The sequence below is a fragment of the Oncorhynchus kisutch genome, linkage group LG20, assembly GCF_002021735.2.
Source record: "Oncorhynchus kisutch isolate 150728-3 linkage group LG20, Okis_V2, whole genome shotgun sequence".
Lineage (NCBI taxonomy): Eukaryota > Metazoa > Chordata > Actinopteri > Salmoniformes > Salmonidae > Oncorhynchus > Oncorhynchus kisutch.
Genome location: NC_034193.2, coordinates 50,559,067 through 50,585,234, shown reverse-complemented (window position 1 = coordinate 50,585,234; position 26,168 = coordinate 50,559,067). Strand labels below are relative to the sequence as shown.

Here is a 26,168-nt window from a genome sequence, read left to right as displayed (position 1 = left end):
TGAGGTCAATAGTCTAATAGTCAGGTCAATAGTCAGGTCAATAGTCTAATAGTCAGGTCAATAGTCTAATAGTCAGGTCAATAGTCTAATAGTCAGGTCAATAGTCTAATAGTCAGGTCAATAGTCTAATAGTCAGGTCAATAGTCTAATAGTCAGGTCAATAGTCTAATAGTCAGGTCAATAGTCTAATAGTCAGGTCAATAGTGAGGTCAATAGTCTAATAGTCAGGTCAATAGTCTTAATAGTCAGGTCAATAGTCTAATAGTCAGGTCAATCGTCTTAATAGTCAGGTCAATAGTCTAATAGTCAGGTCAATAGTGAGGTCAATAGTCTAATAGTCAGGTCAATAGTCTTAATAGTCAGGTCAATAGTCAGGTCAATAGTCTAATAGTCAGGTCAATAGTCTAATAGTCAGGTCAATAGTCTAATAGTCAGGTCAATAGTCTAATAGTCAGGTCAATAGTCTAATAGTCAGGTCAATAGTCTAATAGTCAGGTCAATAGTCTAATAGTCAGGTCAATAGTCTAATAGTCAGGTCAATAGTCTAATAGTCAGGTCAATAGTCTTAATAGTCAGGTCAATAGTCTTAATAGTCAGGTCAATAGTCTTAATAGTCAGGTCAATAGTCTTAATAGTCAGGTCAATAGTCTAATAGTCAGGTCAATAGCGAGGTCAATAGTCTAATAGTCAGGTCAATAGTCTAATAGTCAGGTCAATAGTCTAATAGTCAGGTCAATAGTCTAATAGTCAGGTCAATAGTCTAATAGTCAGGTCAATAGTCTTAATAGTCAGGTCAATAGTCTAATAGTCAGGTCAATCGGGTCAATAGTCTTAATAGTCAGGTCAATAGTCTAATAGTCAGGTCAATAGTCTTAATAGTCAGGTCAATAGTCTAATAGTCAGGTCAATCGTGAGGTCAATAGTCTAATAGTCAGGTCAATAGTCAGGTCAATAGTCTAATAGTCAGGTCAATAGTCTAATAGTCAGGTCAATAGTCTAATAGTCAGGTCAATAGTCTAATAGTCAGGTCAATAGTCTAATAGTCAGGTCAATAGTGAGGTCAATAGTCTAATAGTCAGGTCAATAGTCTTAATAGTCAGGTCAATAGTCTAATAGTCAGGTCAATCGTCTTAATAGTCAGGTCAATAGTCTAATAGTCAGGTCAATAGTCTAATAGTCAGGTCAATAGTCTAATAGTCAGGTCAATAGTCTAATAGTCAGGTCAATAGTCTAATAGTCAGGTCAATAGTCTTAATAGTCAGGTCAATAGTCTTAATAGTCAGGTCAATAGTCTTAATAGTCAGGTCAATAGTCTTAATAGTCAGGTCAATAGTCTTAATAGTCAGGTCAATAGTCTTAATAGTCAGGTCAATAGTCTAATAGTCAGGTCAATAGTGAGGTCAATAGTCTAATAGTCAGGTCAATAGTCTTAATAGTCAGGTCAATAGTCTAATAGTCAGGTCAATAGTCTAATAGTCAGGTCAATAGTGAGGTCAATAGTCTAATAGTCAGGTCAATAGTCTTAATAGTCAGGTCAATAGTCTAATAGTCAGGTCAATAGTCTAATAGTCAGGTCAATAGTCTAATAGTCAGGTCAATAGTCTTAATAGTCAGGTCAATAGTCTGAATAGTCAGGTCAATAGTCTAATAGTCAGGTCAATAGTCTAATAGTCAGGTCAATAGTCTAATAATCAGGTCAATAGTCTTAATAGTCAGGTCAATAGTCTAATAGTCAGGTCAATAGTGAGGTCAATAGTCTAATAGTCAGGTCAATAGTCAGGTCAATAGTCTAATAGTCAGGTCAATAGTCTAATAGTCAGGTCAATAGTCTAATAGTCAGGTCAATAGTCTAATAGTCAGGTCAATAGTCTAATAGTCAGGTCAATAGTCTAATAGTCAGGTCAATAGTGAGGTCAATAGTCTTAATAGTCAGGTCAATAGTCTTAATAGTCAGGTCAATAGTCTAATAGTCAGGTCAATAGTCTTAATAGTCAGGTCAATAGTCTAATAGTCAGGTCAATAGTGAGGTCAATAGTCTAATAGTCAGGTCAATAGTGAGGTCAATAGTCTAATAGTCAGGTCAATAGTCAGGTCAATCAGGTCAATAGTCTAATAATCAGGTCCAATAGTCTTAATAGTCAGGTCAATAGTCTAATAGTCAGGTCAATAGTGAGGTCAATAGTCTAATAGTCAGGTCAATAGTGAGGTCAATAGTCTAATAGTCAGGTCAATAGTCAGGTCAATAGTCTAATAGTCAGGTCAATAGTCTAATAGTCAGGTCAATAGTCTAATAGTCAGGTCAATAGTCTAATAGTCAGGTCAATAGTCTAATAGTCAGGTCAATAGTCTAATAGTCAGGTCAATAGTCTAATAGTCAGGTCAATAGTCTAATAGTCAGGTCAATAGTGAGGTCAATAGTCTAATAGTCAGGTCAATAGTCTTAATAGTCAGGTCAATAGTCTTAATAGTCAGGTCAATAGTCTTAATAGTCAGGTCAATAGTCTAATAGTCAGGTCAATAGTGAGGTCAATAGTCTAAATAGTCAGGTCAATAGTCTTAATAGTCAGGTCAATAGTCTAATAGTCAGGTCAATAGTCTAATAGTCAGGTCAATAGTGAGGTCAATAGTCTAATAGTCAGGTCAATAGTCTTAATAGTCAGGTCAATAGTCTAATAGTCAGGTCAATAGTCTAATAGTCAGGTCAATAGTCTAATAGTCAGGTCAATAGTCTTAATAGTCAGGTCAATAGTCTGAATAGTCAGGTCAATAGTCTAATAGTCAGGTCAATAGTCTAATAGTCAGGTCAATAGTCTAATAATCAGGTCAATAGTCCTTAATAGTCAGGTCAATAGTCTAATAGTGCATGGGTCAATAGTCTAATAGTCAGGTTCAATAGTCAGGTCAATAGTCTAATAGTCAGGTCAATAGTCTAATAGTCAGGTCAATAGTCTAATAGTCAGGTCAATAGTCTAATAGTCAGGTCAATAGTCTAATAGTCAGGTCAATAGTCTAATAGTCAGGTCAATAGTGAGGTCAATAGTCTTAATAGTCAGGTCAATAGTCTTAATAGTCAGGTCAATAGTCTAATAGTCAGGTCAATAGCCTTAATAGTCAGGTCAATAGTCTAATAGTCAGGTCAATAGTGAGGTCAATAGTCTAATAGTCAGGTCAATAGTGAGGTCAATAGTCTAATAGTCAGGTCAATAGTCAGGTCAATCAGGTCAATAGTCTAATAATCAGGTCAATAGTCTTAATAGTCAGGTCAATAGTCAAATAGTCAGGTCAATAGTGAGGTCAATAGTCTAATAGTCAGGTCAATAGTGAGGTCAATAGTCTAATAGTCAGGTCAATAGTCAGGTCAATAGTCTAATAGTCAGGTCCAATAGTCTAATAGTCAGGTCAATAGTCTAATAGTCAGGTCAATAGTCTAATAGTCAGGTCAATAGTCTAATAGTCAGGTCAATAGTCTAATAGTCAGGTCAATAGTCTAATAGTCAGGTCAATAGTCTAATAGTCAGGTCAATAGTGAGGTCAATAGTCTTAATAGTCAGGTCAATAGTCTAATAGTCAGGGTCAATCGTCTTAATAGTCAGGTCAATAGTCTAATAGTCAGGTCAATAGTGAGGTCAATAGTCTAATAGTCAGGGTCAATATCTTAATAGTCAGGTCCAATAGTCAGGTCAATAGTCTAATAGTCAGGTCAATAGTCTAATAGTCAGGTCAATAGTCTAATAGTCAGGTCAATAGTCTAATAGTCAGGTCAATAGTCTAATAGTCAGGTCAATAGTCTAATAGTCAGGTCAATAGTCTAATAGTCAGGTCAATAGTCTAATAGTCAGGTCAATAGTCTAATAGTCAGGTCAATAGTCTTAATAGTCAGGTCAATAGTCTTAATAGTCAGGTCAATAGTCTTAATAGTCAGGTCAATAGTCTTAATAGTCAGGTCAATAGTCTAATAGTCAGGTCAATAGCGAGGTCAATAGTCTAATAGGTCAGGTCATTCAATAGTCTTAATAGTCAGGTCAATAGTCTAATAGTCAGGTCAATAGTCTAATAGCAGGTCAATAGTCTAATAGTCAGGTCAATAGTCTAATAGTCAGGTCAATAGTCTAATAGTCAGGTCAATAGTCTAATAGTCAGGTCAATAGTCTGAATAGTCAGGTCAATAGTCTAATAGTCAGGTCAATAGTCTAATAGTCAGGTCAATAGTCTAATAATCCAGGTCAATAGTCTAATAGTCAGGTCAATAGTCTAATAGTCAGGTCAATAGTCTAATAGTCAGTCATAGTGGGTCATAGTCTAATAGTCAGGTCAATAGTCAGGTCAATAGTCAGGTCAATAGTCTAATAGTCAGGTCAATAGTCTAATAGTCAGGTCAATAGTCTAATAGTCAGGTCAATAGTCTAATAGTCAGGTCAATAGTCTAATAGTCAGGTCAATAGTCTAATAGTCAGGTCAATAGTGAGGTCAATAGTCTTAATAGTCAGGTCAATAGTCTTAATAGTCAGGTCAATAGTCTAATAGTCAGGTCAATAGTCTTAATAGTCAGGTCAATAGTCTAATAGTCAGGTCAATAGTGAGGTCAATAGTCTAATAGTCAGGTCAATAGTGAGGTCAATAGTCTAATAGTCAGGTCAATAGTCAGGTCAATCAGGTCAATAGTCTAATAATCAGGTCAATAGTCTTAATAGTCAGGTCAATAGTCTAATAGTCAGGTCAATAGTGAGGTCAATAGTCTAATAGTCAGGTCAATAGTCAGGTCAATAGTCTAATAGTCAGGTCAATAGTCTAATAGTCAGGTCAATAGTCTAATAGTCAGGTCAATAGTCTAATAGTCAGGTCAATAGTGAGGTCAATAGTCTTAATAGTCAGGTCAATAGTCTAATAGTCAGGTCAATAGTCTTAATAGTCAGGTCAATAGTCTAATAGTCAGGTCAATAGTGAGGTCAATAGTCTAATAGTCAGGTCAATAGTGAGGTCAATAGTCTAATAGTCAGGTCAATAGTCAGGTCAATCAGGTCAATAGTCTAATAGTCAGGTCAATAGTCTAATAGTCAGGTCAATAGTCTAATAGTCAGGTCAAGAGTCTAATAGTCAGGTTCATAGTCTTAATATAGGTAGTCTAATAGTCAGGTCAATAGTCTAATAGTCAGGTCAATAGTCTAATAGCCGGTCAATAGTCTAATAGTCAGGTCAATAGTCTAATAGTCAGGTCAATAGTCTAATAGTCAGGTCAATAAGTGAGGTCCAATAGTCTTAATAGTCAGGTCAATAGTCTTAATAGTCAGGTCAATAGTCTAATAGTCAGGTCAATAGTGAGGTCAATAGGTCTAATAGTCAGGTCAATAGTCTTAATAGTCAGGTCAATAGTCTAATAGTCAGGTCAATAGTCTTAATAGTCAGGTCAATAGTCTAATAGTCAGGTAATAGTGAGGTCAATAGTCTAATAGTCAGGTCAATAGTCTAATATCAGGTCAATAGTCTAATAGTCAGGTCAATAGTCTTAATAGTCAGGTCAATAGTCTAATAGTCAGGTCAATAGTGAGGTCAATAGTCTAATAGTCAGGTCAATAGTCTTAATAGTCAGGTCAATAGTCTAATAGTCAGGTCAATAGTCTTAATAGTCAGGTAATATAGTCTAATAGTCAGGTCAATAGTCTAATAGTTGGGTCAATAGTCTAATAGTCAGGTCAATAGTCTTAATAGTCAGGTCAATAGTCTAATAGTCAGGTCAATAGTGAGGTCAATAGTCTAATAGTCAGGTTCAATAGTCTAATAGTCAGGTCAATAGTCTAATAGTCAGGTCAATAGTCTAATAGTCAGGTCAATAGTCTTAATAGTCAGGTCAATAGTCTAATAGTCAGGTCAATAGTCTTAATAGTCAGGTCAATAGTCTAATAGTCAGGTCAATAGTCTAATAGTCATGGTCAATAGTCTAATAGTCAGGTCAATAGTGAGGTCAATAGTCTTAATAGTCAGGTCAATAGTCTAATAGTCAGGTCAATAGTCTAATAGTCAGGTCAATAGTCTAATAGTCAGGTCAATAGTCTAATAATCAGGTCAATAGTCTTAATAGTCAGGTCAATAGTCTTAATAGTCAGGTCAATAGTCTAATAGTCAGGTCAATAGTGAGGTCAATAGTCTAATAGTCAGGTCAATAGTCTTAATAGTCAGGTCAATAGTCTAATAGTCAGGTCAATAGTCTAATAGTCAGGTCAATAGTCTAATAGTCGGGTCAATAGTCTTAATAGTCAGGTCAATAGTCTAATAGTCAGGTCAATAGTCTTAATAGTCAGGTCAATAGTCTAATAGTCAGGTCAATAGTCTAATAGTCAGGTCAATAGTCTAATAGTCAGGTCAATAGTCTTAATAGTCAGGTCAATAGTCTAATAGTCAGGTCAATAGTCTTAATAGTCAGGTCAATAGTCTAATAGTCAGGTCAATAGTCTAATAGTCAGGTCAATAGTCTAATAGTCAGGTCAATAGTCTAATAGTCAGGTCAATAGTCTAATAGTCAGGTCAATAGTCTAATAGTCAGGTCAATAGTCTAATAGTCAGGTCAATAGTCAGGTCAATAGTCTAATAGTCAGGGTCAATAGTCTTAATAGTCAGGTCAATAGTCTAATAGTCAGGTCAATAGTGAGGTCAATAGTCTAATAGTCAGGTCAATAGTCTTAATAGTGAGGTAAATAGTCTAATAGTCAGGTCAATAGTCTAATAGTCAGGTCAATAGTCTAATAGTCAGGTCAATAGTGAGGTCAATAGTCTAATAGTCAGGTCAATCGTCTAATAGTCAGGTCAATCGTCTAATAGTCAGGTCAATAGTCTAATAGTCAGGTCAATAGTCTAATAGTCAGGTCAATAGTCTAATAGTCAGGTCAATAGTCTAATAGTCAGGTCAATAGTCTTAATAGTCAGGTCAATAGTCTTAATAGTCAGGTCAATAGTCTAATAGTCAGGTCAATAGTCTTAATAGTCAGGTCAATAGTCAGGTTAATAGTTAGTCAGGTCAATAGTCAGGTTAATAGTTAAGTCAGGTCAATAGTTTAATAGTCAGCTCAATAGTCCATATTTGTATCTATAGTATAATATTATCCATATACTCATGGTGGTGTTCCTGTTCTAGATGAGGAGGAGGAGACTTTGCTGGTGGACTGGTTCACTCTGATCCATGAAAAACACCTGCTGGTGCGCCGCGAGGCTGAGCTGGTCTACACGTACGTACCAGAGCCTGTGCTCATTGGCCCATTTAGCAGCTGTCTCTTTAAGATTCTCACACTATTTATTTTCTCTTGACAGGGCCAAGCAGCAGAACCTGGAAGAGAGGCAGGCTGATGTAGAGTATGAGCTGAGATGTCTTCTTAACAAGCCAGGTGTGTGATCTCACTTCCTGTTTGTGAATGGCATCATAGAGCACAAGGCCCTTGCAGCTACCCGGGATGGGAAGCTTGTTAACTGAAGTCCTGTTTCCATTACATTTTTCTTTCCTTCCTCTTTGTTGTTGGACTGAATTCACTGAAATGGAACGGGGTCCAGAAAAGAATCCACGTTTTAAGTCACGCGTTACTCTTCATTCATCCTCCCCTCTTAATCCCTCCATCTTGTAGAGAAAGACTGGAATGAGGAGGACAAGGGAAGGGAGCAGGAGCTGATGACAGAGCTGGTCACCGTCATTGAACAGCGGAACCAAATCATCAACAACATGGATCAGGACAGGCAGAGGTAATCAATCACCTATCATCTACTGTCTCATGACAGAGCAGGGTGGACTAGTAGACTAGTAGGTGATCTGCAGTCGATGTCTGTTTTTTGGGGTGATCTTACTGTGCTTCTCCAACAGGGAAGAGGAAGAGGATAAGCTGGTGGCGACCATGTTGAAGAGAAAAGGTAAGACGAGACAAAAGCTTCATGTTTTGTTAGAACTCTCCCTTTCATCTTTCTTTCCGCTCAAAGTATTCACGCTTCTCGTCCATGTCTCCGTCTCCCCCCCCTCTCTTCTTTCTCCATCTCTCCCTTCCTCCAGACTTCCAGAAGGAGCCAGCAGCAGAGGGCGAGCAGCAGCAACAGCAGCAACAGAAGAAGAAGAAGAAGTTTAAACCCATGAAGGTTCTGAAGAGGTTGAGTGTGAACCAAGGAAAAGGTGGCAGCCCACGCAAGGAGATGGCAGAGAAGGACAAGAGCTGAACATGGTATGGAAGGAGGGAGGTGGATGATGGATGGAAGAAAAGGAAGAGGGATACCATCCTTTACAGGGGGACATATCAGATGGAAAGAGCAAGGAAACGGCAGATGAAAACAAAACACAGTGAGAAGGAAAAACAACCCAGGATTCTCACAGCTATGTGAAAGATTTTAATGTGTGCAACCTGCAATTTGCTCCTCCTTCCTCTTACTGTAGTATATCCTTCTAATCGCTCCTCCCTACCAGAGTATGTGAGCAGAGTTAAGCGGTTGGAAATCCGGCTCGTGCTGGCGATCCACCCCTTTTTCAACTGCTCCGCTAAAAAACCCTTCTGCGCTCACAGGGGGAGAAAATGGCTGCTCCAAATTCACTCCATTCATTAAAATCACAATTTAACTAACACCCATCTATTTTTGTGACTACCTTGACTTACCATTTGGTATTCAAGTAATTGAATAAACAAATACGTTGGAATATGCCAAGCCTATTTCTTTTAGCATGTGCATATGGTAAGTACACCATCATGCTTTCGGGATGCGTGTCTTTTCAGATTCCACGATTTGATTCTTTAGTTGTGGCCGCTACCCTCTCTTGCTCTTGGTCCTCATCTTGTAAGTCACCATGATTTAGCACCTGTGTGTTTTAGCAGTTTCTTTATGAAAATATTTAGTGAACTCAGTAGCTAAAGTAAGGGGCTATAGCAGCACACAAGTAGACTACAGATGCATGCTGGGCCGGGCATGCCCTGAGCTGGTGAAGTGAGCGCTATTGGAGCGGGCGAGAAGGCCGACGCTCTAGCCTTTGCGAATCTCGCTCCGAGGCTCCAGTCAAATTGGGATCGCTCCACTCCGCTCACATACTCTGCTCCCTACCGTAGCTCCTCGCTCCACTCTGCTCACATACTCTGCTCCCTACCGTAGCTCCTCGCTCCACTCCGCTCACATACTCTGCTCCCTACCGTAGCTCCTCGCTCCACACCGCTCACATACTCTGCTCCCTACCGTAGCTCCTCGCTCCACTCCGCTCACATACTCTGCTCCCTACCGTAGCTCCTCGCTCCACTCCGCTCACATACTCTGCTCCCTAACCGTAGCTCCTCGCTCCACTCCGCTCACATACTCTGCTCCCTACCGTAGCTCCCATGATGCTCTTTCAAATACAGCCACTCCAATGCGTTCTGCACTGTGTATATATTTGAAGTTGCCTTTGTGTGAAGAGAAAGGTAAGAGAACTCAACTGCTTTAAGACTAAAACCTTAAACATCTGAAGACTGAATTGAAGAGGAGGTATATTTTCTGTAGATTTGCGGTTCAGCGCAAAATGTTGTTTCTTCTGTCCCTTTTCATTATTACTTTGCACATTGTGACCCAGGCCTTTTTTTAAATCGGCTTTTATCAAAGATCTAAATACTATGACTGCAGGTTTCTTACCATTCATCAGTCTCTTATCATGGTAGAAACTAAGGAAGAACTCCCTCATCTCCTGGTTATTCAGTGGTCCTAAGGTTTCCCCTTTGTTCATGGACACTGCCTATGTCTCATTGTCTGTAGATTGGATACAGAACGAAGAGTTGTGTGTGTCTGTCGGTTGTCTGGTTTGAGTCTGTGGTACTTCTGAACTATTGTGAATCTTTTTTTTAAAGAGGAACCCGTTGTTGTGAGTAAATACTGCCAGTTAAGATGGAGTAATGACAACCCAAATAATTACTCTAGCTTTTAGCGAAAAGGTTATTTCTTAACTAGCTACTTACCATGTTTCCAAATCACTGACTATTGTACTGTAGATATTATATTGGACAGTAGATATTATGTTGGATAATCACGGGTCTGAGAATGAGACATGAGACAGACAGGTAAGAAATAGTTCAGATGAAATGTAAGTAATGACTTAAAACAAGGAATGTAAAGCAGTGTATTTGACTAACATAGTTGTATCATGACAGGTCACTGACTTAATAGTATTACAGAATCTGACCAGATTTACAACCGAAACAAGTGTGAACAGTTCTAGGGGCTACATTATACAATAAGGATATATGCATGCAGTGAGTGTACAAAATATTAAGAACACCTTCCTAATATTGAGTTGCACCCCTTTTGCCCTCAGAACAGCCTAAATTTGTCGGGGCATGGACTCTACAAGGTGTCGAAAGCATTCCACAGGGATGCTGGCCCATGTTGACTCATGCTTCTCACAGTTGTGTTAAGTTGGCTGGATGTCCTTTGGGCGGTGGACCATTCTTGATACACACGGGAAACTGTTGAGCGTGAAAAGCCCAGCAGCGTTGCTGTTAACACAAACCGCCACTTAAATATTTTCTTGCCTGTTCACTCTCTGAATGGCACACAGACACAATCCATGTCTGTTGTTTCAATGCTTAAAAATCCTTCTTTAACCAGTCTCCTCCCCTTCATTTACACTGATTTGAAGTGGATCTAACAAGTGTCATCAATAGGGGATCATAGCTTTCGCCTGGTCAGTCTAGATCACGGAAAGAGCATGTGTTCCTAATGTTTTGTACACTCTGTGTATATAAATTCCGTAGATATCTTTTTAACAATGTAGCAAACTATTAGTACCTACCAGTTTATCAGTTTAACTGTTTGGGAAAGTCTGCAAAATATGCTAATCTTTTTAATTGATATATTTTACAATTCCTTTGTTTGTAAACACTGTCTAATTCCATTGAGTTTTGCCTTAACTTAGAATCTGCCGTCAAAGTCGATAGTACTATGAGATCCGTTTATGTTAAGAGTGCCCTTATTTAAATGTATTTGTCAATAAGTCTCGTTTTTGTCCGGAGTTAAACTGAATGTCTTGTTATATATTGTCTAGTACACGATCTTGTCTTCCATTCAAAATGGCTGCTTGTCTGTGTGTGTTTCTGCCTCTTCTTCCAATTTAAAAACTCACACCAAGGGCTTCTGTAGAGCTATGTTGAAACATGGTCCTAAAGAAACAACAGGATCACATTGAAATCTGGGAGACTGAGAAATAAAACATTAATACCGCTAAAGAGATGTGTGGTCATATTTTAATGTACAGTACAATGCTTTTTCACAGTTTGACAAGGATGCATTGGGGTCTTCCCATCAATATTTGTTACCATACCATAATTTGAACAAGCATTTATGCACAAATGAAGACTAGTATCCACGTTTGAGTTCAGAATTCCTGTGCAGTGTATTTTCTGTAGGAGAGTATTAGCAGTATAGTAGATCAATTCAGCAGAGTCAGTAGATGAGTATTCCTCTCTGTCACTCAGTCTTCTTCTCTGGCATAATGGTCCTCAGCTCTGCACTGCGGGCCTTGTCAATCACCTCCAGCTCACGGATTTTCTGGAAGGCGAGGAGACACAAACAACCGTTTAAAAATGTGTAAGAGAGTGAGTGTACCTGTGTGTGTTATTTCACATTGTGTTCAACAGTGAATCTGTAGCATCGGAACCGTACAATGTAAATACTGTTGTTTTTGGGTGTAGATGATTTTCCTTAAAGACATACCTCATGTCACAGGAATATCAGACAACTTACCTGTGAGATCCCGGTGTTGATGATGTTGCGATACTGCTTCCCTTTCCCCAGGGCTGTCATCTCCTCCAGAAACTCCTTTCTCTCCTCAATCTCATCCAGAACTTGGAAAGAAACACAATCCTTAGAAAACTTGCGAAGGAGAAACTCCTTAATCAAACACTGTGTTGGGACGGGGTTGGGGTATATTAGTTTAGTAGAGTCATGTTGAAATGAGGGGAAAGTTATGTAGAAAACATGTAGGAGAGCCAGAGATGTGGATGACATGTTTCCCCGTGGCCAGAAAGCAGTAACTCTGCGGTAAACCTCACCCTCCTGGAAGCGGTCCCTCTCCTCCTCTGGGCCCTGGTCCAGGGAAATGTTCCTGGGGCGACTGGGTCTGGGTTCCTCCTGCCCCGTAGCTAGAATGTTCTGGAGCCTCCTCTTCTCCTTCTCTAAATCTCCTTACAGGAGAAGTGAGGGAGAGAATGAACTCACATACATCTCTCATCCAGATCTCTCAGAAGGAAAAGGAAAGGGGGATACCTAGTCAGTTGTACAACTGAATGCATTCAACTGAAATGTGAGGGAACTACTATAAAAGAGGTCTCATACACACAGGCCTAAATTACTTTTATTTATTTTATACAAGAACAGTGGTACATTTGTTCCCAGGTGTCCCTGACCAACTATCAGTGAACTAGTTCTGATATCAGGAGAACAGGGCCTCCATCTTTAGAATTCCAAGCATCTCGGATGGTTGAAAGGTAGTAGAGCTGAAGCGGAACACGTACGTGTGGCACTGGGGCGGAACCTATCTCTGGTGTAGTTGTCCCCAGAACTACAATTGTCAGCGGTGCGCCTCAGGGGCTTGGCTGGAGTGCGGTTTGTGCTATTTTTTAAGACTTTGGGTTTGGGCAGTGAGGGTGGAGCCGATGATGTGGGGTTGCAGGTCAATGGCAAAGCTGATCCCTCTGAGAATGCAGACAAAACAACATAACATCTTACCTTTGTTTGGCAAAATTATTCATTAAAAAAGGACCAAAATAGAGCAACAGGTGTGGAGGAAGTTCAAGCAGTAAGTCAACATTACTTTCCAAGAGAAGATGGATAACAAACATGTGACACTCACTCTTAAGTTTGTCATTGAGCTGTCTTTGCTGGAAGTTGGTGAGTCTCGACTCTTGCATCATTACTGTGAAACCAGAGCACAGGTAGGCTTATTGTATTTGTGTGGATCTAACGCTTACACACACACACACACACACACACACACACACACACACACACACACAAAGAGAGAGAACAAAACCCTACATTTCAGCATGTCCTGAATCTCCTTGCTGTACTGGGTCCTTCTAGGACAGTTCCACAGACCTCCACGAGCTTGATCTCGAGAAGACGTCTCCATCTGCAACGAATGACGGAGAAGTTATCTAAAGCCAGCTGGCTAACGTTAGCAGCTGCTGCTGAGCAAAGACCATGGCAGATAGCTTCCTAGCATGCAACGTTTTTGCTAAGATACCCAAAACTGCAAACATTTAATATATTTATCAAGACATAACTAAACAGTGTTGTATTTCTTACCATGGATTTCTATTTTTCTCAACTTTCTTGACGCTGCACCATGGGATAATGATGGCAGTGTTTCTTCCGGACATAACTAGCGGCTGCCATAGAAACCATAGGTCTTAAAGCCACGTGATGAGACATTTGGCCTTGCAGTACAACATTGACCCACTAGAGAGAAGCAAAACCACAGATAATTCATTGTACAAGGCATATAGAGCTATGGAAAAGGTGTTCATTTTTGTGCAATATTGTGTTTGAGTATAACTTATATTTTAAATGTTTAAGAATTAACTTTATTTTTATGTATTGTGTTTTCTATTTGTGTTTCTTGATTCAAGTATCAACTGTGTAGAGCATGGCACATGATTTATCAATCCAAAGAGTTTGGGTATCAAATGGTGCGTTTGTGAGACTGTCTAACTAGCTAAAACATCAAAAAAAAATTACCCCATCATCTAGGTTGCTGACTGCTGTTGAATGCTTGAATCCATTAAATTTCGTAGCTGAACTGTGAAGTGCGAGCAAACGTAGGGAGGGAGACGGGGCATGAGGGAGTAAGTTAAGGCAGGGCATTTATGAAAGTCCATGTGTAAAGTAGGGTACTGACTGTGGTAGCTATTGGCCTTCTCACTGGTCCTCTCCCCTTCTAGCTCCCTCCCTCCCTCCTGCCCTCTCATATTCAATGGTTCTCTTTGTCTCTCTGAGTAACATGCAGCCTCAGCCGATTAAACACAGCGAATTAGCAGTCAATTTTAGCTTGCCCCACACACAAACAGAAATTAAACTGCTTAGGGGAAGGGTTTGTGTTGTGGGACAGAGATCTTGTTGTTGTAGCACTGACTACATGGCAGTGATTTGATTCATTAGTGATGTTTACAGTGCATTTGGAAAGTATTCAGACCCCCCCGCCTTGAGTCTTCTTGGGTATGACGCCACAAGCTTGGCACACCTGTATTTGGGGAGTTGTTTCCATTCTTCTCTGCAGATCCTCTCAGGTGCTGTCTGGTTGGATGGGGAGTGTCGCTGCACGGCTATTTTCAGGTCTTTCCAGAGATGTTCGATCAGGTTCAAGTCCTGGCTCTGGCTGGGCCATTCAAGGACATTCAGAGACTTGTCCCGAAGCCACTCCTGCATCGTCTTGACCGTGTGCTTAATGTTGTTGTCCTGTTGGAAGGTGAACCTTTGCCCCAGTCTGAGGTCCTGAGCACTCTGGGGCAGGTTTTCATCAAGGATCTCTCTGTACTTGATCTGTTCATCTGTCCCTTGATTCTGACTAGTCTCCCATTTCCTGCTGCTGAAAAACATCCCCACAGCATGATGCTGCCACCACCATGATTCACCGTAGGGATGGATGGTGCCTGGTTTCCTCCAGACTTGAAGCTTGGCATTGAGGCCAAAGAGTTCAATCTTGGTTTCATCAGACCAGAGAATCTTGTTTCTCAAGGTCTGAGAGTCTTTTTAGGTGCCTTTTGGTAAACTCCAAGCCAGCTGTCATGTGCCTTTTACTGAGGAGTGGTTTCGACCTAGCCACTCTACCATAAAGACCTAATTGGTGGAGTGCTGCAGAGATGGTTGTCCTTCTGGAAGGTTCTCCCATCTCCACAGAGGAACTCTGGAGCTGTCAGAGTGACCATTGGGATCCTGGTCACCCCTCTGACCAAAGTCCTCGATTGTTCAGTTTGGCCGAGTGGCAATACTTGGTTCCATACTTACTCCATTTAAGAATTATGGAGGTCACTGTGTTCCTGGGGACCTTCAATGCTGCAAAAATGTTTAGGTACCCCTCCCCAGATTGGTGTCTTGACACAATACTTTCTCAGAGCTCTACAGACAATTCCTTCAACGTCATGGCTTGGTTTTTGCTCTGACATGCACTGTCAACTGTTAGACCTAATATTGTTTGCCTTTCCAAATCATGTCCAATCAATTAAATTTACCGCAGGTGGACTTCAAGTTGTAGAAACATTTCAGGGATGATCAATGAAAACAAGATTCACCTGAGTTAAATTTGGAGTCTAATAGCAAAGGGTCTGAATACTTATTTAAATAAGGATTTTTTAAAAATACATTTGCTAAGATTTCTAAAAACCTGTTTTCGCTTCGTCATTATGGGTTATTGTGAGTAGACTGATGACAATTTTTTTGAATCCATTTTAGAATAAGGCTGTAACATAAAAAAAAATGTGGAAGAGAGAAGGGGTCTGAATACTTTCCGAATGCACTGTATGTGTTGTGTTGTTACTTGTTATTCTTTTACCTGATGCTTTTGTAGGACAATGTATATCTTTGTCATCATAATGAATTTCAATAGATTTCAGTTTTGTATAAATAAATTGCTTTAATAGATTGACAACGTAATGACAACATCAATAATATTTGTACATTGTTGTTTCTTGTCGAAGAAAGCAGATACATCAAATGTGTAGCTTACAAAGTTTTAGAAACTATCCAGAAATGTACAAAATGGAGAGAGAAAAAGCTAAACGTGAAATTATTTTTTATAAAAACTACAAAGCAGAAGAGGGTCAGTATAAAATGACTCCCGTCTAAATCACCTATGGAAGAAGAGGCATGTGGTGATCATTCACATTACAGAGGGAGCCGAGAGGGACATGAAACAGGATACAGAAAAGGGAGATGCAGAGGGAAAACCTATGTACATAAACTATAGCATGTGGCATTTGTTCTAAACAGCTCTCTAATTCTCACTAAGAGTAAACCTTTTAGTTTAAAGCTGAATTCTTCACAAAAGGATTTTGCCGACTTTGTACTTGCTGAGTCATGTAGATTGTTTTGCTTTGATAATTTGGTAGACAAATGGAATTGGAAGCAACCAGAGCGTACAAATGCAATCCATATCAATAAAAAGAAAAGTCCAGTGACTTCAACAATAGTTTTATTATTTATGAGTAGTATAAGCGAAATGTGTGCCATGTATTCTCATCGAGGATATTAGAGCATGTAGAGTGTTATTGGCACATGTACATTGAGTTGAGGTAATGTGCTGCTTTCCAGAACTCTATTCTAAAGTGTTTCCAGGAATTCTCTTTCCCTCCATTTTTTTGTCCTCTTTCCTCATCAACTCTGGTTTCGCACAACGCAACACATAAGGAGTCAAGCTGCATCCCAGAAGATGATACCGAGTCAGTTGCACAACGCAACACATAAGGAGTCAAGCTGCATCCCAGAAGGTGATACCGAGTCAGTTGCACAACGCAACACATAAGGAGTCAAGCTGCATCCCAGAAGGTGATACCTAGTCAGTTGCACAACACAACACATAAGGAGTCAAGCTGCATCCCAGAAGATGATACCTAGTCAGTTGCACAACGCAACACATAAGGAGTCAAGCTGCATCCCAGAAGGTGATACCTAGTCAGTTGCACTACTGAACGCATTCAACCGTGTCTTCCACATCTAACCCAAACCCTTTGAATCAGAGATGTGCAGTGGGGGCTGCCTTAATCGACATCCATGGCGCCCGGGGAGTAGATGTTGCAGGTGAACTGCCTTGCTCAAGGGCAGAATATAATATTTTTTCACCGCACCGGTACTGGGTTTCGAACCGGCAGGCTTTCAGTTACTGGCCTAATGCACTTAATGGTTAGGCTACCTGACGCCTGTAGACCAACGCATAACGTTTTTGCCCAAGTAAACTGACCTTTCTTTCAAAAGCAGTGGTGAAGATATGTCAGTGTAATATCGAACCAGAATGTAAAGTCATATAAAAAATAACCAACAAATACATCACTTAAGTCATAAAAAAATACTAAAATGAAGTCACACAAACATTTCCTTTTAGTTTGGTTAATAGAATCGGATTATTTCAATCTAAAACAACCCAGTTCTGATAAACATCATGTTGTATTTTTCCTAGGCTGATAGCCTGTAGAAACCCGCTGAAAGCCAGTCCTTGCCGGCAATGTTACTCAATCCTGGTTATATAGGTAGCTAGGGTTGGAAAAATTCCATTAACTTTCCCCAAATTCCCCAGTTTTCCAGAAATCCCAGTAAGAGGATTCCAGGATATCCTGCTTATTCCCTCCTAATTCCAGGAACTTCCAACAAGGATTTCTGGAAAACCAGGGAATTTGGGGGAAGTTAGCAGCATTTTGAAACCCTGTGTGTATCCTTCTTACCACTACGGTATTAGTTCTGTGTGCTCTGGGCTCATTATCACAATAAGCCCTCTTACTATACACTATGACACTCTGGCAGCTGGGATCCTAACCTTACACACTAAAACATGGCACACATTGGTTAAAGGTTTATTCTGATTGGCTATTGACCATTGGCTGTGATAGAAAATATACTGTACAGTAAAATATAAGGACTCCATGGATAGAGGTACACTGTCAAGTCCCAATGAATCCCAATACAACATCAGTAAGATATCCATCCTTTGTTAACCCGCCACACACACACACACACACATTTATTCAGTTGCCACACACACACACATTTATTCAGTTGCCACTCTTCCAATCTTTGTCTTTCTTTATCCCTTTCTCAGGGTCGTCAGAAGGTGGTGTGGCGACGCACACACACACACACACATCCGATCCCATGCATCTCAGTCTCTCATGGCCGTGACAGGGTGGTATAGACAGGCTGCTCCCAATGTGTAGGACTATGAGACTGGGCCACGCTGGAGGGGTCAGTGATGGTAGTGTAGAGGGGCCTCTGGCTGGGCCCCATGTAGGAGAAGGCTGAGTACAGCCCCGGGGCCTGGCTGGAGTGGGCGTAGTACGGCCCCGGAGCCTGGTGCTCCCCGTACTCAAACTGGGCCCTGGAGGGCAGCGAGGGGAAGGCTGATCCATAATGGGGGAGGCTGAGGGGGGTGTAGGTGACGTGGGTTCCTGACGAAGAGGAGGAAGTCTCTGCGTAGTGGCTCCCGGCCCCAGACTCACTCTTGATCTGGGCCTTGGTGGAGTCTGAGGGGGAGGGCTGTTGATGCTGATGCTGCTTGGAGAGCCAGGCGGCTGAGTGACCGCTGGCGGCGGCGAGGGCGTAGGCGTAGGATGTAGCGGAGGAGCTTGATGTGGCGGCCCCGCCCTGGCCGACCCCCGGGTGCCCGTTGGGCGGCAGGTACTGGTCAAACTCGTTGACGTCGAAGGGCTCGATGTTGGCCATCACGTCGTGGCTGATCTCGCCGATGTCCATGGTGCAGAAGTCGATGTGGGGTTTCCCGCCCGCTGATGAATGGCCCCCGGAGGCCCCCTCTGCTCCTACCCCCAGGCCTCCTCCACGGGAGGACCCTGAGCCACCTCCGCCCTCCCTCTTCCCCTCCGTCATCTTTCCAGACTGGAGCTCTGTCTTTGGGGTGGTGGGGGGTGTTGGTGGGCTGTGACCCTGACCTGGAAGGAAAAGCAATAGAAGTGAACCATTTGGAATGGAGACAGTAGTTCAGTTTTCTTCTTGTTCTCTCAGGTTACAGAAGGCAGTGTGGTGCCAGGTGGCCTATTGTTTGTCGTAGCTTGTTGAAGTAGGACTTACCCATAGTATTGGGTAAATTCATTAACCAATAAAGCTGAACTCACCTGCAGGGTGGTGATGATGATGGTGGTGGAGGTCGGCCAGGGGGGACCCAGCCCCTGTACTGTGCACATCCAGGTGGAGGGCCTTGTAATGGGACTGGGCGTGGCTGCCCTCCCCCTCTGCTCCCTCCCCTCCCTCACCATTGGTCCCCAGCTTGCCATTCTTGCGTCTGCGGGGCTGGTACTTGTACTCTGGGTAGTCCTTCTTATGTTGTTTCCGCAGTCGCTCCGCCTCCTCAATGAAAGGCCTCTTGTCACTCTCATTCAGGAGCCTGTGGGACAAACATGGTCATGGCAGGGCGGCAGGTAGCCTAGTGGTTAAGAGGGTTGGTCCAGTAACTGAGAAGTCACTTGTTTGAATCCCAATGCTGACTAGGTGAATAATCTGTCAATGTGCCCTTTACCAAGGCATTTAAAGGCATCTAGTTGCTCTGGATAAGTGTTTCTGCTAGTTAACTTTAATGGTTATATAATATAGTGCCTTTAATTTCAGAAACATATTTAAAAAATACGGGAAGGAAATGAATCTGAAGTAAGTAGGACTTTATGCATGAGTCATGCTCCAATTGCACACAAACGCCAACAAGGCCTACAGGTAGCCTGTAAATTATAAATTTCCCACGTAGGCCTATTAATTTCAATGCCTGCCAATGCCCACCTCCACAGTTTGCCGAGTGTCTTGCTGAGCTCCGCGTTGTGCAGGTGAGGGTACTGGTCCGCCAGTTTACGGCGCGCGGCCTGCGCCCATACCATGAAGGCGTTCATCGGCCTCTTCACGTGCGGCTTGCTCTTGTTCCCGTTGTTTACGCGCACGGGCATGGGCACGAGCGTCCAGTCGTATCCGTCCAGCACCTGGCTGACCGCCTCGCGGATGCCGATGGGGAACCGGTCCATATCCACCTCTGACTTGGGTACTAGTCCACCGTCCTCTCCGCCGACATCTGCGCCAGAAAGCCCAGTCAGTTGCTGCGACGGACCGATGAGCGGGGAGTCCCGGCCGCCGGTGGCCCCGGAGTGTGCCGGTGACAGAGAGTGACCATCATCTGAGCCCCCGGGACTCAACTCTGCCTCGGATAGACTGTGCTCCTCTCCAGACATTTTAATGTATAGGCTATTATCGATTGGCAACAAAAAATATCCTTGCAGGAAAATTTGGTAAATTTGTTCAGAGAATGCAAAACTTTAAGCTACAGCTGAGAGATGTGCTCCGGACTCGCTCCTTTATATGGGATTATTCCTATATGCCACGCGTAAACCCATAGCCTACTCGTGCGTAATCGAATGTACCCAAATCCTGTCCTTTGCACTTCCCATTCACTTCCACCGATGTCGCCTGAAATTAATCATATAGAATAGAACAACATTAGGCAATTAACACATTTTACATTGGGCAATGAGGTCAGACCCCATTTGATAACTTTTCTTTACATGTTTTTTTTTATAGACCTAAGCAGAGACTGTACCCAGTGGGAACAGACGTCAATTCAACGTCTATTCCCAGTGGATATGTCCCATTACAATGGTAGGCCTAGAAATTACCGTTCGCTCTGAGACGAACAGAAAGACATTCACACAATGTTTTCTTGTTTACAGTTATGTTAGGCCACAAAATGTAACGAATGATATGTCCACTGGAACCAATTTATAGGCTACATAATAAGAGGACCAACTTCTTCTTCACCGGTTCTTGTCATTTTATATCAGTCCATATGCCATTACAGGCTAATCATAGGAGGGTTTACTTCACCCAATATGCCCTATTTTCCAAAGAAACAAGGTTCATGAAGAAAACTGAACATTAAAAACTAACATCATAAATGTTTCAGTACTTATCTTTAAATAATTCTGGGAATGTGTATTTTACTGTTTTAATCCTGTTTTAAGGCTAAAGCTGGAAAAGCCCGTCAAATTCAGCCCAACATCATCTTGGGAATTAAAAAAACCTCTTAGCTAATAAGATTTGGATATTTCTGAAATTCCACCCAAAAGCGGAAACAAATCTATTTTATGTTCATATGGAAAATAAAGTTACAAAACTTACCAATGCAGAGTTTAGGAGGTCGCCCGTTCAACACCGGAGTTCGTGCGTTCCCCTGTCCACCAGTGTGACGCTCGCCCTGTCCCCTGCCCCCTCGTTTGGTTTGCCCTACAATGAATGGCGGCTCTGTATCGCGCACCGGAGCTTAAAGAGCGCCGTTGTGAGAAGGAAAGAGAGAAAAAAAGTGATTGAAAGTGGAAAACATTCTGAGAGGCAGCATTCCAACACTGAGTCGACGCCACCCCCTTGCGCACACGCTGGACGCCTATTGGTCATTTAATATTCTCCGGCTTTCTTACTGGACGACGGGGTTACTGTTATTGCCTGTCCGTCCGTCACCACTAATATTTCCAATGAAAGGAGGTGAGATTTTACATCAGAGTGGCTTAAGTGACTTTACACTGGCTCTATTTAGGAACCAAATAAGGCCCGCTTTGTTTGATGTGTTGACATGTTATATTGAATAAATAAACAAACAATCATGATAATACATTTGTGGTCAAAGTACACTAAATTTCACGAAAAATCTCCAAGGGATTAAAATACATAACGTCGTTATATTCATTATAACGTCATTATACAGTTGGTGAGGCCCTATTTGATTCAGTGAATATGTTACTTATATCGAGGTCATCGTTAACCCCAGGAAATTAATAATGAAAGAATTAGGTATATGGCCTAAAAATAATTTAAAGTACTACTTAATACGTTTTTTGGGGTATCTGTACCTTACTTTACTATTTATATTTTTTTACAACTTTTACTTTTACTACATTTCTAAGGAAAAGAATGTACTTTTTACTCCATACATTTTCCCTGACACCCAAAAGTACTCTTCACATTTCGAATGGTTAGCAGGACATGAACATGGTCCAATTCACACACTTATCAAGAGAACATCCCTGGTCATCCCTACTGCCTCTGATCTGGAGGACTCACTAAACAGAGAACATCCCTGGTCATCCCTACTACCTCTGATCTGGAGGACTCACTAAACAGAGAACATCCCTGGTCATCCCATACTGCCTCTGATCTGGAGGACTCACTAAACAGAGAACATCCCTGGTCATCCCATACTGCCTCTGATCTGGAGGACTCACTAAACAGAGAACATCCCTGGTCATCCCATACTGCCTCTGATCTGGAGGACTCACGAAACAGAGAACATCCCTGGTCATTCCATACTGCCTCTGGAGGACTCACGAAACAGAGAACATCCCTGGTCATCCCATACTGCCTCTGGAGGACTCACTAAACAGAGAACATCCCTGGTCATCCCATATTGCCTCTGGAGGACTCACTAAACAGAGAACATCCCTGGTCATCCCATACTGCCTCTGGAGGACTCACCAAACAGAGAACATCCCTGGTCATCCCATATTGCCTCTGGAGGACTCACTAAACAGAGAACATCCCTGGTCATCCCATATTGCCTCTGGAGGACTCACTAAACACAAATGATTTGTTTGTAAATGAACTGTTGGCGTGTTCCCCTGGCTATCCAGAAATAAAAAAACAAGAATCATGATGTCTGGTTAACTTAATATAAGGAATGTGAAATGATTTATACCTTTACTTTGACTTTTGATACTTAGGTATATTTTATCGTTGACATTTACTTCTATACTTAAGTATATTTAAAACCAAATACTTTTAGACTTTTACTCAAGTATTATTTTACTGGTGACTTTCCCTTTTGAGTAATTTTCTCTTAAGGTTTCTTTACTTTTACTCCAGTATGATAATCGGGTACATTTCCAGTACTGCCTGTGGCTGATATAGTACTGAAATATGACAAAAAGTGATATAGGGTAGAGTGAGTTGCTGGAGGAGTTGAATTAGATCCAAAATCATCATCCCTTAATTGTTGACCAGCAATAAGGGCCTTATGGGCCCAATCCTGAGGTCAATGTATGAGACCTTTCACCTCTATACTCTATGAAATACATAACTTTTCTCACTTCCAATATTGCGCTTCCAAATTGCTCTTGGACGTCCCTTAAAAAGATTACATATGCATCTAAAATACATGTCAAGATCCAGAGTGCTCTGTGTGTAAGGTTGTGCTGTTGAGGTCAAATCATTCATTATGTTGACTGCATTGAATGTATTGTTGCTGTAACTGGCTGTATTCTATGTAACTTGTAAGTAACTTACTTGTAGTCATTAATATATCAGATATTTACAGTATATAAGTACATTGTCACACGTTAAGATATATTAAGGGACTGAATATTATAGGCCACCCACACACACACACACACACACACACACTGATTGCAACAATAACCGCCAGTGTTTCCCTTTTCCTTCTCATTTTGAATCCGTGTCTCAGTTTTCTCTCTCTCTCCGTCTCCCTCTCGTCTCTCTCTTCTTTAGCCTCTTTGTTGTCATCTCAGGTGAATTGTGACCATGTGATCAGATGCCCTGCAAGCACCCTTCCATTAGCCTCCTAAATGAAAAAAATGAGAGGAACAAAAAGCAGTTTTGTGCATATTGAAAAAATGATAAGAGAAAAGAAAGAGATGTGTGTCTCTGGGCCCTGTGTTACTACACAGACACAGTATCTCACACATAACACAACATCCAAGGACTGCACTAGCTGGACTAGCTTTCTCCATCTGTTTCATTCTCATGTCCACCGAGACCATGGGTCTGGGCCTTTGGGTGCTGGTCTTGGTGGGTTCGTCCGAGAGGGGTTGGTTGGGGGTGCAGGATTCAGGATGGGGGCTACATACACCCCTCTGACTACACTGGGATACTGAGGCCCTGTCGTGGCCTTGATGTGAGTGACTACTTTTGTTTGTGTCTGAGTGAGAGGAGTTTAAAGAAACTGCCTCTCACTCATATGCTGACAAAATGTTTGATTTGATGTTGATTTATAAAAGCAAGCAAAGGAATCTGACAGACTAAGAACAAGTTGGAAGGAATTGTGATATATATTTTGTGATTCAGAGTGACTGTGCTGTAGGCTATGTTATATTGTGCATTAGTCGAAATAAAAATCACTGTGAATTTATGCAGGGCATGGCATTTGTTTTATGTGAATGCGAAATGTTTACTTAGAGTATCCCCAATGTATTGTAGCTAGAAGGTAAAAATATGTTTTGAATTTATTTAAAACGAAACTGTTTTTTAGTGAGACTTCAATTTTAAAGTAAATTGTTAATCAGCAGTGATTCAAGTTGTCATTATTTTGTTAATTCCCATGAAATCCTCATTTTTTTCCGTTGCCAAAATTAGCTTTAGATATTCTATAAATTCTCAATAAACCCTTAACTAACGAAATAAGCAACTGCGTTTACAATTTTCTCAATTTAGCAAAACTGCAATTTTATTATATACTTTCATAACACTGAGATCTGCTGCAATGCGATGCGAGAAGAGCTACTTCAGTCAATTATTTGCGAGAAATGTTATAGGTCTTCTAGAAATGGTTTCATTCTGTTCAGAATTCCTGTTAAATAACGCAACAAAACTCTCTGTGCTACTCATAAGCCTATCATAGGGTCAGTTTAATCAGAATGTTCATAATATGTTTTTCATTGTCGTAGCATTAATCGTGGAGAAATGCATTCATATATAAATATATAGTCTATAAATTGTATAAATTGCTCTAAAAACAATTTTCTAGATAGTGTGGGAGAAACGCACTAAAGATAGATCTAATGAATGAACAACTAGGCGCATACGAGTTGTAAACAACTTTAAAAGGAGGCCTGCCAAAAAAGTGAACTTGATGTATTGGTTCAATAACTTTCGTTTGATTTTCATCTCTCTTTCGATTTTTTTCTCAAGAATTACATACTTGCAATCTATTATTTTTAGGCTTAAATCAGTCGATTATTATAAACATCTAAAAGATAATCCGGTTTTGAATGTATAAATTAACATTCGTTTGATTAAATAGTATCTTTTGAAGTATATTAGTTCAATAGCTAGTAATTACGAGGAAAAAGTGGGGCTTTTAGAAAAATAAAGTTGAGTGCAACTTTATTGCCTAAATATAATTCATCTCTGTCTGTTTATAGTCAACCATGAGACATATTCTATAGGCTACTACTAAGACTTCTTGCCAAAATATAAGACTTCTTGCCAAAATACTGATGACAATCTCTATTTATTTTAAAGACAGTCAATTTGAATTGTCTTTAAGGTTGCAAGATCGAATCCCCGAGCTGACAAGGTGAAAATCTGTCGTTCTGCCCCTGAACAAGGCAGTTAACCCACTGTTCCTATGCCGTCATTGAAAATAAGAATTTGTTCTTAACTGACTTGCCTAGTTAAATAAAGGTAAAATAAAATAAAAAAATTAAATGCATTTTGCTCAATCTTTTGTTTGTTCCACTTTACACAAGATAAGGGACTGAATGTGCTTATCAATACAATGAATTACCTACATTTTGGTACAAAGGTAATATTGTCATATAACATAGAGAGATATTGTCCATATCTTTCTCCTATCCGGGTCCAATCTCTCCCATCCAGGGCTATGGGCCCCAGGGGCTGACATAGCTCTGTGGAAAATAGAACTCACATGTCCATCTATTAACCACAGTGAGACATACACCCCTGTTTTAACCTGCCATGTGACCGGCTGCACTAATGTGTCTGCTCCTGTCGCTGTCACAATGGTGCTGTGGCAGGAGAGAGAGAGGGGATGGGGAACTCATGACTAGCAGGTTCAAGGGGTCAGGATTCACTATGTCTGACTCCCCAGGTGGATGAGGGGTGATAATGGGTCAGCAGCAGCCATTTTGTGTTTATGTTTGTGGCTCTGTCGTCCCCCCCCCCAATTTTTTTTTTTATCTCTTACTCTCAAATGAACCAATAAGCCTTGCAGCTACGTACTATGAATGTCATTGTGATGTCATGTTCTAAAATCATAGCCGTGGCAGAGAAAGATTAAAAAAGGGGGATCCAGTTTTGCGTCCTGGAATACAGCATGCTGACGGCGAAATGATAGAGGAGAAAAAGAACAAGAAGGAACGAGAGAAGGAAATGGAGAGAGATGGCTGCCCTTTTGTGTTGGCCTCAGTCCATAGAATAGTTTCACTGGGAAATTCCTGAAATCTGAAGAGAGAGAAAGAGAGAGAGAGAGAGAGAGAGAGAGAGAGAGAGAGAGAGAGAGAGAGAGAGAGAGAGAGAAAGAGAAAGAAAGAGAACAATGGAACATGGACAGCGGTCAACATATTCATGCAGTGGGTCACATTCTGCGTTCGACTGTCGTGTGTATAATTGAGGGAAAGACAGTCATTCCCATGTCAATGGACACGTAGGGCTGATGTGAATGGCGCTGTTTGTTCCGAATGATGACGCACTCAATAGAA

General features: G+C 41.1%; 3 protein-coding genes across 3 annotated transcripts; 1 reads left to right on the top strand and 2 right to left on the bottom strand.

Moving 5' to 3' along the window:
- Positions 1-6,700: 6,700 nt before the first annotated feature.
- On the top strand, positions 6,701-11,198 carry LOC116355479 (MICAL-like protein 1). The gene is made up of 5 exons (XM_031799498.1): positions 6,701-7,217; positions 7,300-7,373; positions 7,608-7,722; positions 7,841-7,887; positions 8,024-11,198. Exons 3-5 carry the CDS (start codon positions 7,652-7,654, stop codon positions 8,182-8,184), a joined length of 279 nt encoding a protein of 92 aa, XP_031655358.1. The 5' UTR covers positions 6,701-7,217; positions 7,300-7,373; positions 7,608-7,651; the 3' UTR covers positions 8,185-11,198.
- On the bottom strand, positions 11,195-13,403 carry lg20h22orf23 (linkage group 20 C22orf23 homolog). The gene is made up of 7 exons (XM_020453803.2): positions 13,279-13,403; positions 13,009-13,102; positions 12,824-12,886; positions 12,486-12,665; positions 12,024-12,155; positions 11,716-11,816; positions 11,195-11,520 (listed from the first exon to the last, which is right to left on the bottom strand). The coding sequence occupies exons 1-7, from the start codon at positions 13,279-13,281 to the stop codon at positions 11,440-11,442; spliced, it is 654 nt and encodes a 217-aa protein (XP_020309392.1). The 5' UTR covers positions 13,282-13,403; the 3' UTR covers positions 11,195-11,439.
- Positions 13,404-15,581: 2,178 nt separating this feature from the next.
- Positions 15,582-21,021, bottom strand: LOC116355516 (transcription factor SOX-10-like). Its single transcript, XM_031799845.1, has 4 exons — positions 20,842-21,021; positions 19,459-20,133; positions 18,804-19,072; positions 15,582-18,620 (listed from the first exon to the last, which is right to left on the bottom strand). The coding sequence occupies exons 2-4, from the start codon at positions 19,896-19,898 to the stop codon at positions 17,845-17,847; spliced, it is 1,485 nt and encodes a 494-aa protein (XP_031655705.1). The 5' UTR covers positions 19,899-20,133; positions 20,842-21,021; the 3' UTR covers positions 15,582-17,844.
- Positions 21,022-26,168: the final 5,147 nt, after the last annotated feature.

Coding starts and splice junctions, on each gene's coding strand:
- LOC116355479 (XM_031799498.1), top strand. CDS start 7,652: ATGACAGAGCTGGTCACCGTCATTGAACAGCGGAACCAAATCATCAAC. Junction 7,723..7,840: donor ATGGATCAGGACAGGCAGAG/GTAATCAATCAC, acceptor CTTCTCCAACAG/GGAAGAGGAAGAGGATAAGC. Junction 7,888..8,023: donor GACCATGTTGAAGAGAAAAG/GTAAGACGAGAC, acceptor CCCTTCCTCCAG/ACTTCCAGAAGGAGCCAGCA.
- lg20h22orf23 (XM_020453803.2), bottom strand. Junction 12,887..13,008: donor GATTCAGGACATGCTGAAAT/GTAGGGTTTTGT, acceptor CTGGTTTCACAG/TAATGATGCAAGAGTCGAGA. Junction 12,156..12,485: donor GTTCCGCCCCAGTGCCACAC/GTACGTGTTCCG, acceptor TTCTCCTGTAAG/GAGATTTAGAGAAGGAGAAG.
- LOC116355516 (XM_031799845.1), bottom strand. CDS start 19,898: ATGTCTGGAGAGGAGCACAGTCTATCCGAGGCAGAGTTGAGTCCCGGG. Junction 19,073..19,458: donor ACACTCGGCAAACTGTGGAG/GTGGGCATTGGC, acceptor TTTGTCCCACAG/GCTCCTGAATGAGAGTGACA. Junction 18,621..18,803: donor TCATCATCACCACCCTGCAG/GTGAGTTCAGCT, acceptor TTTTCCTTCCAG/GTCAGGGTCACAGCCCACCA.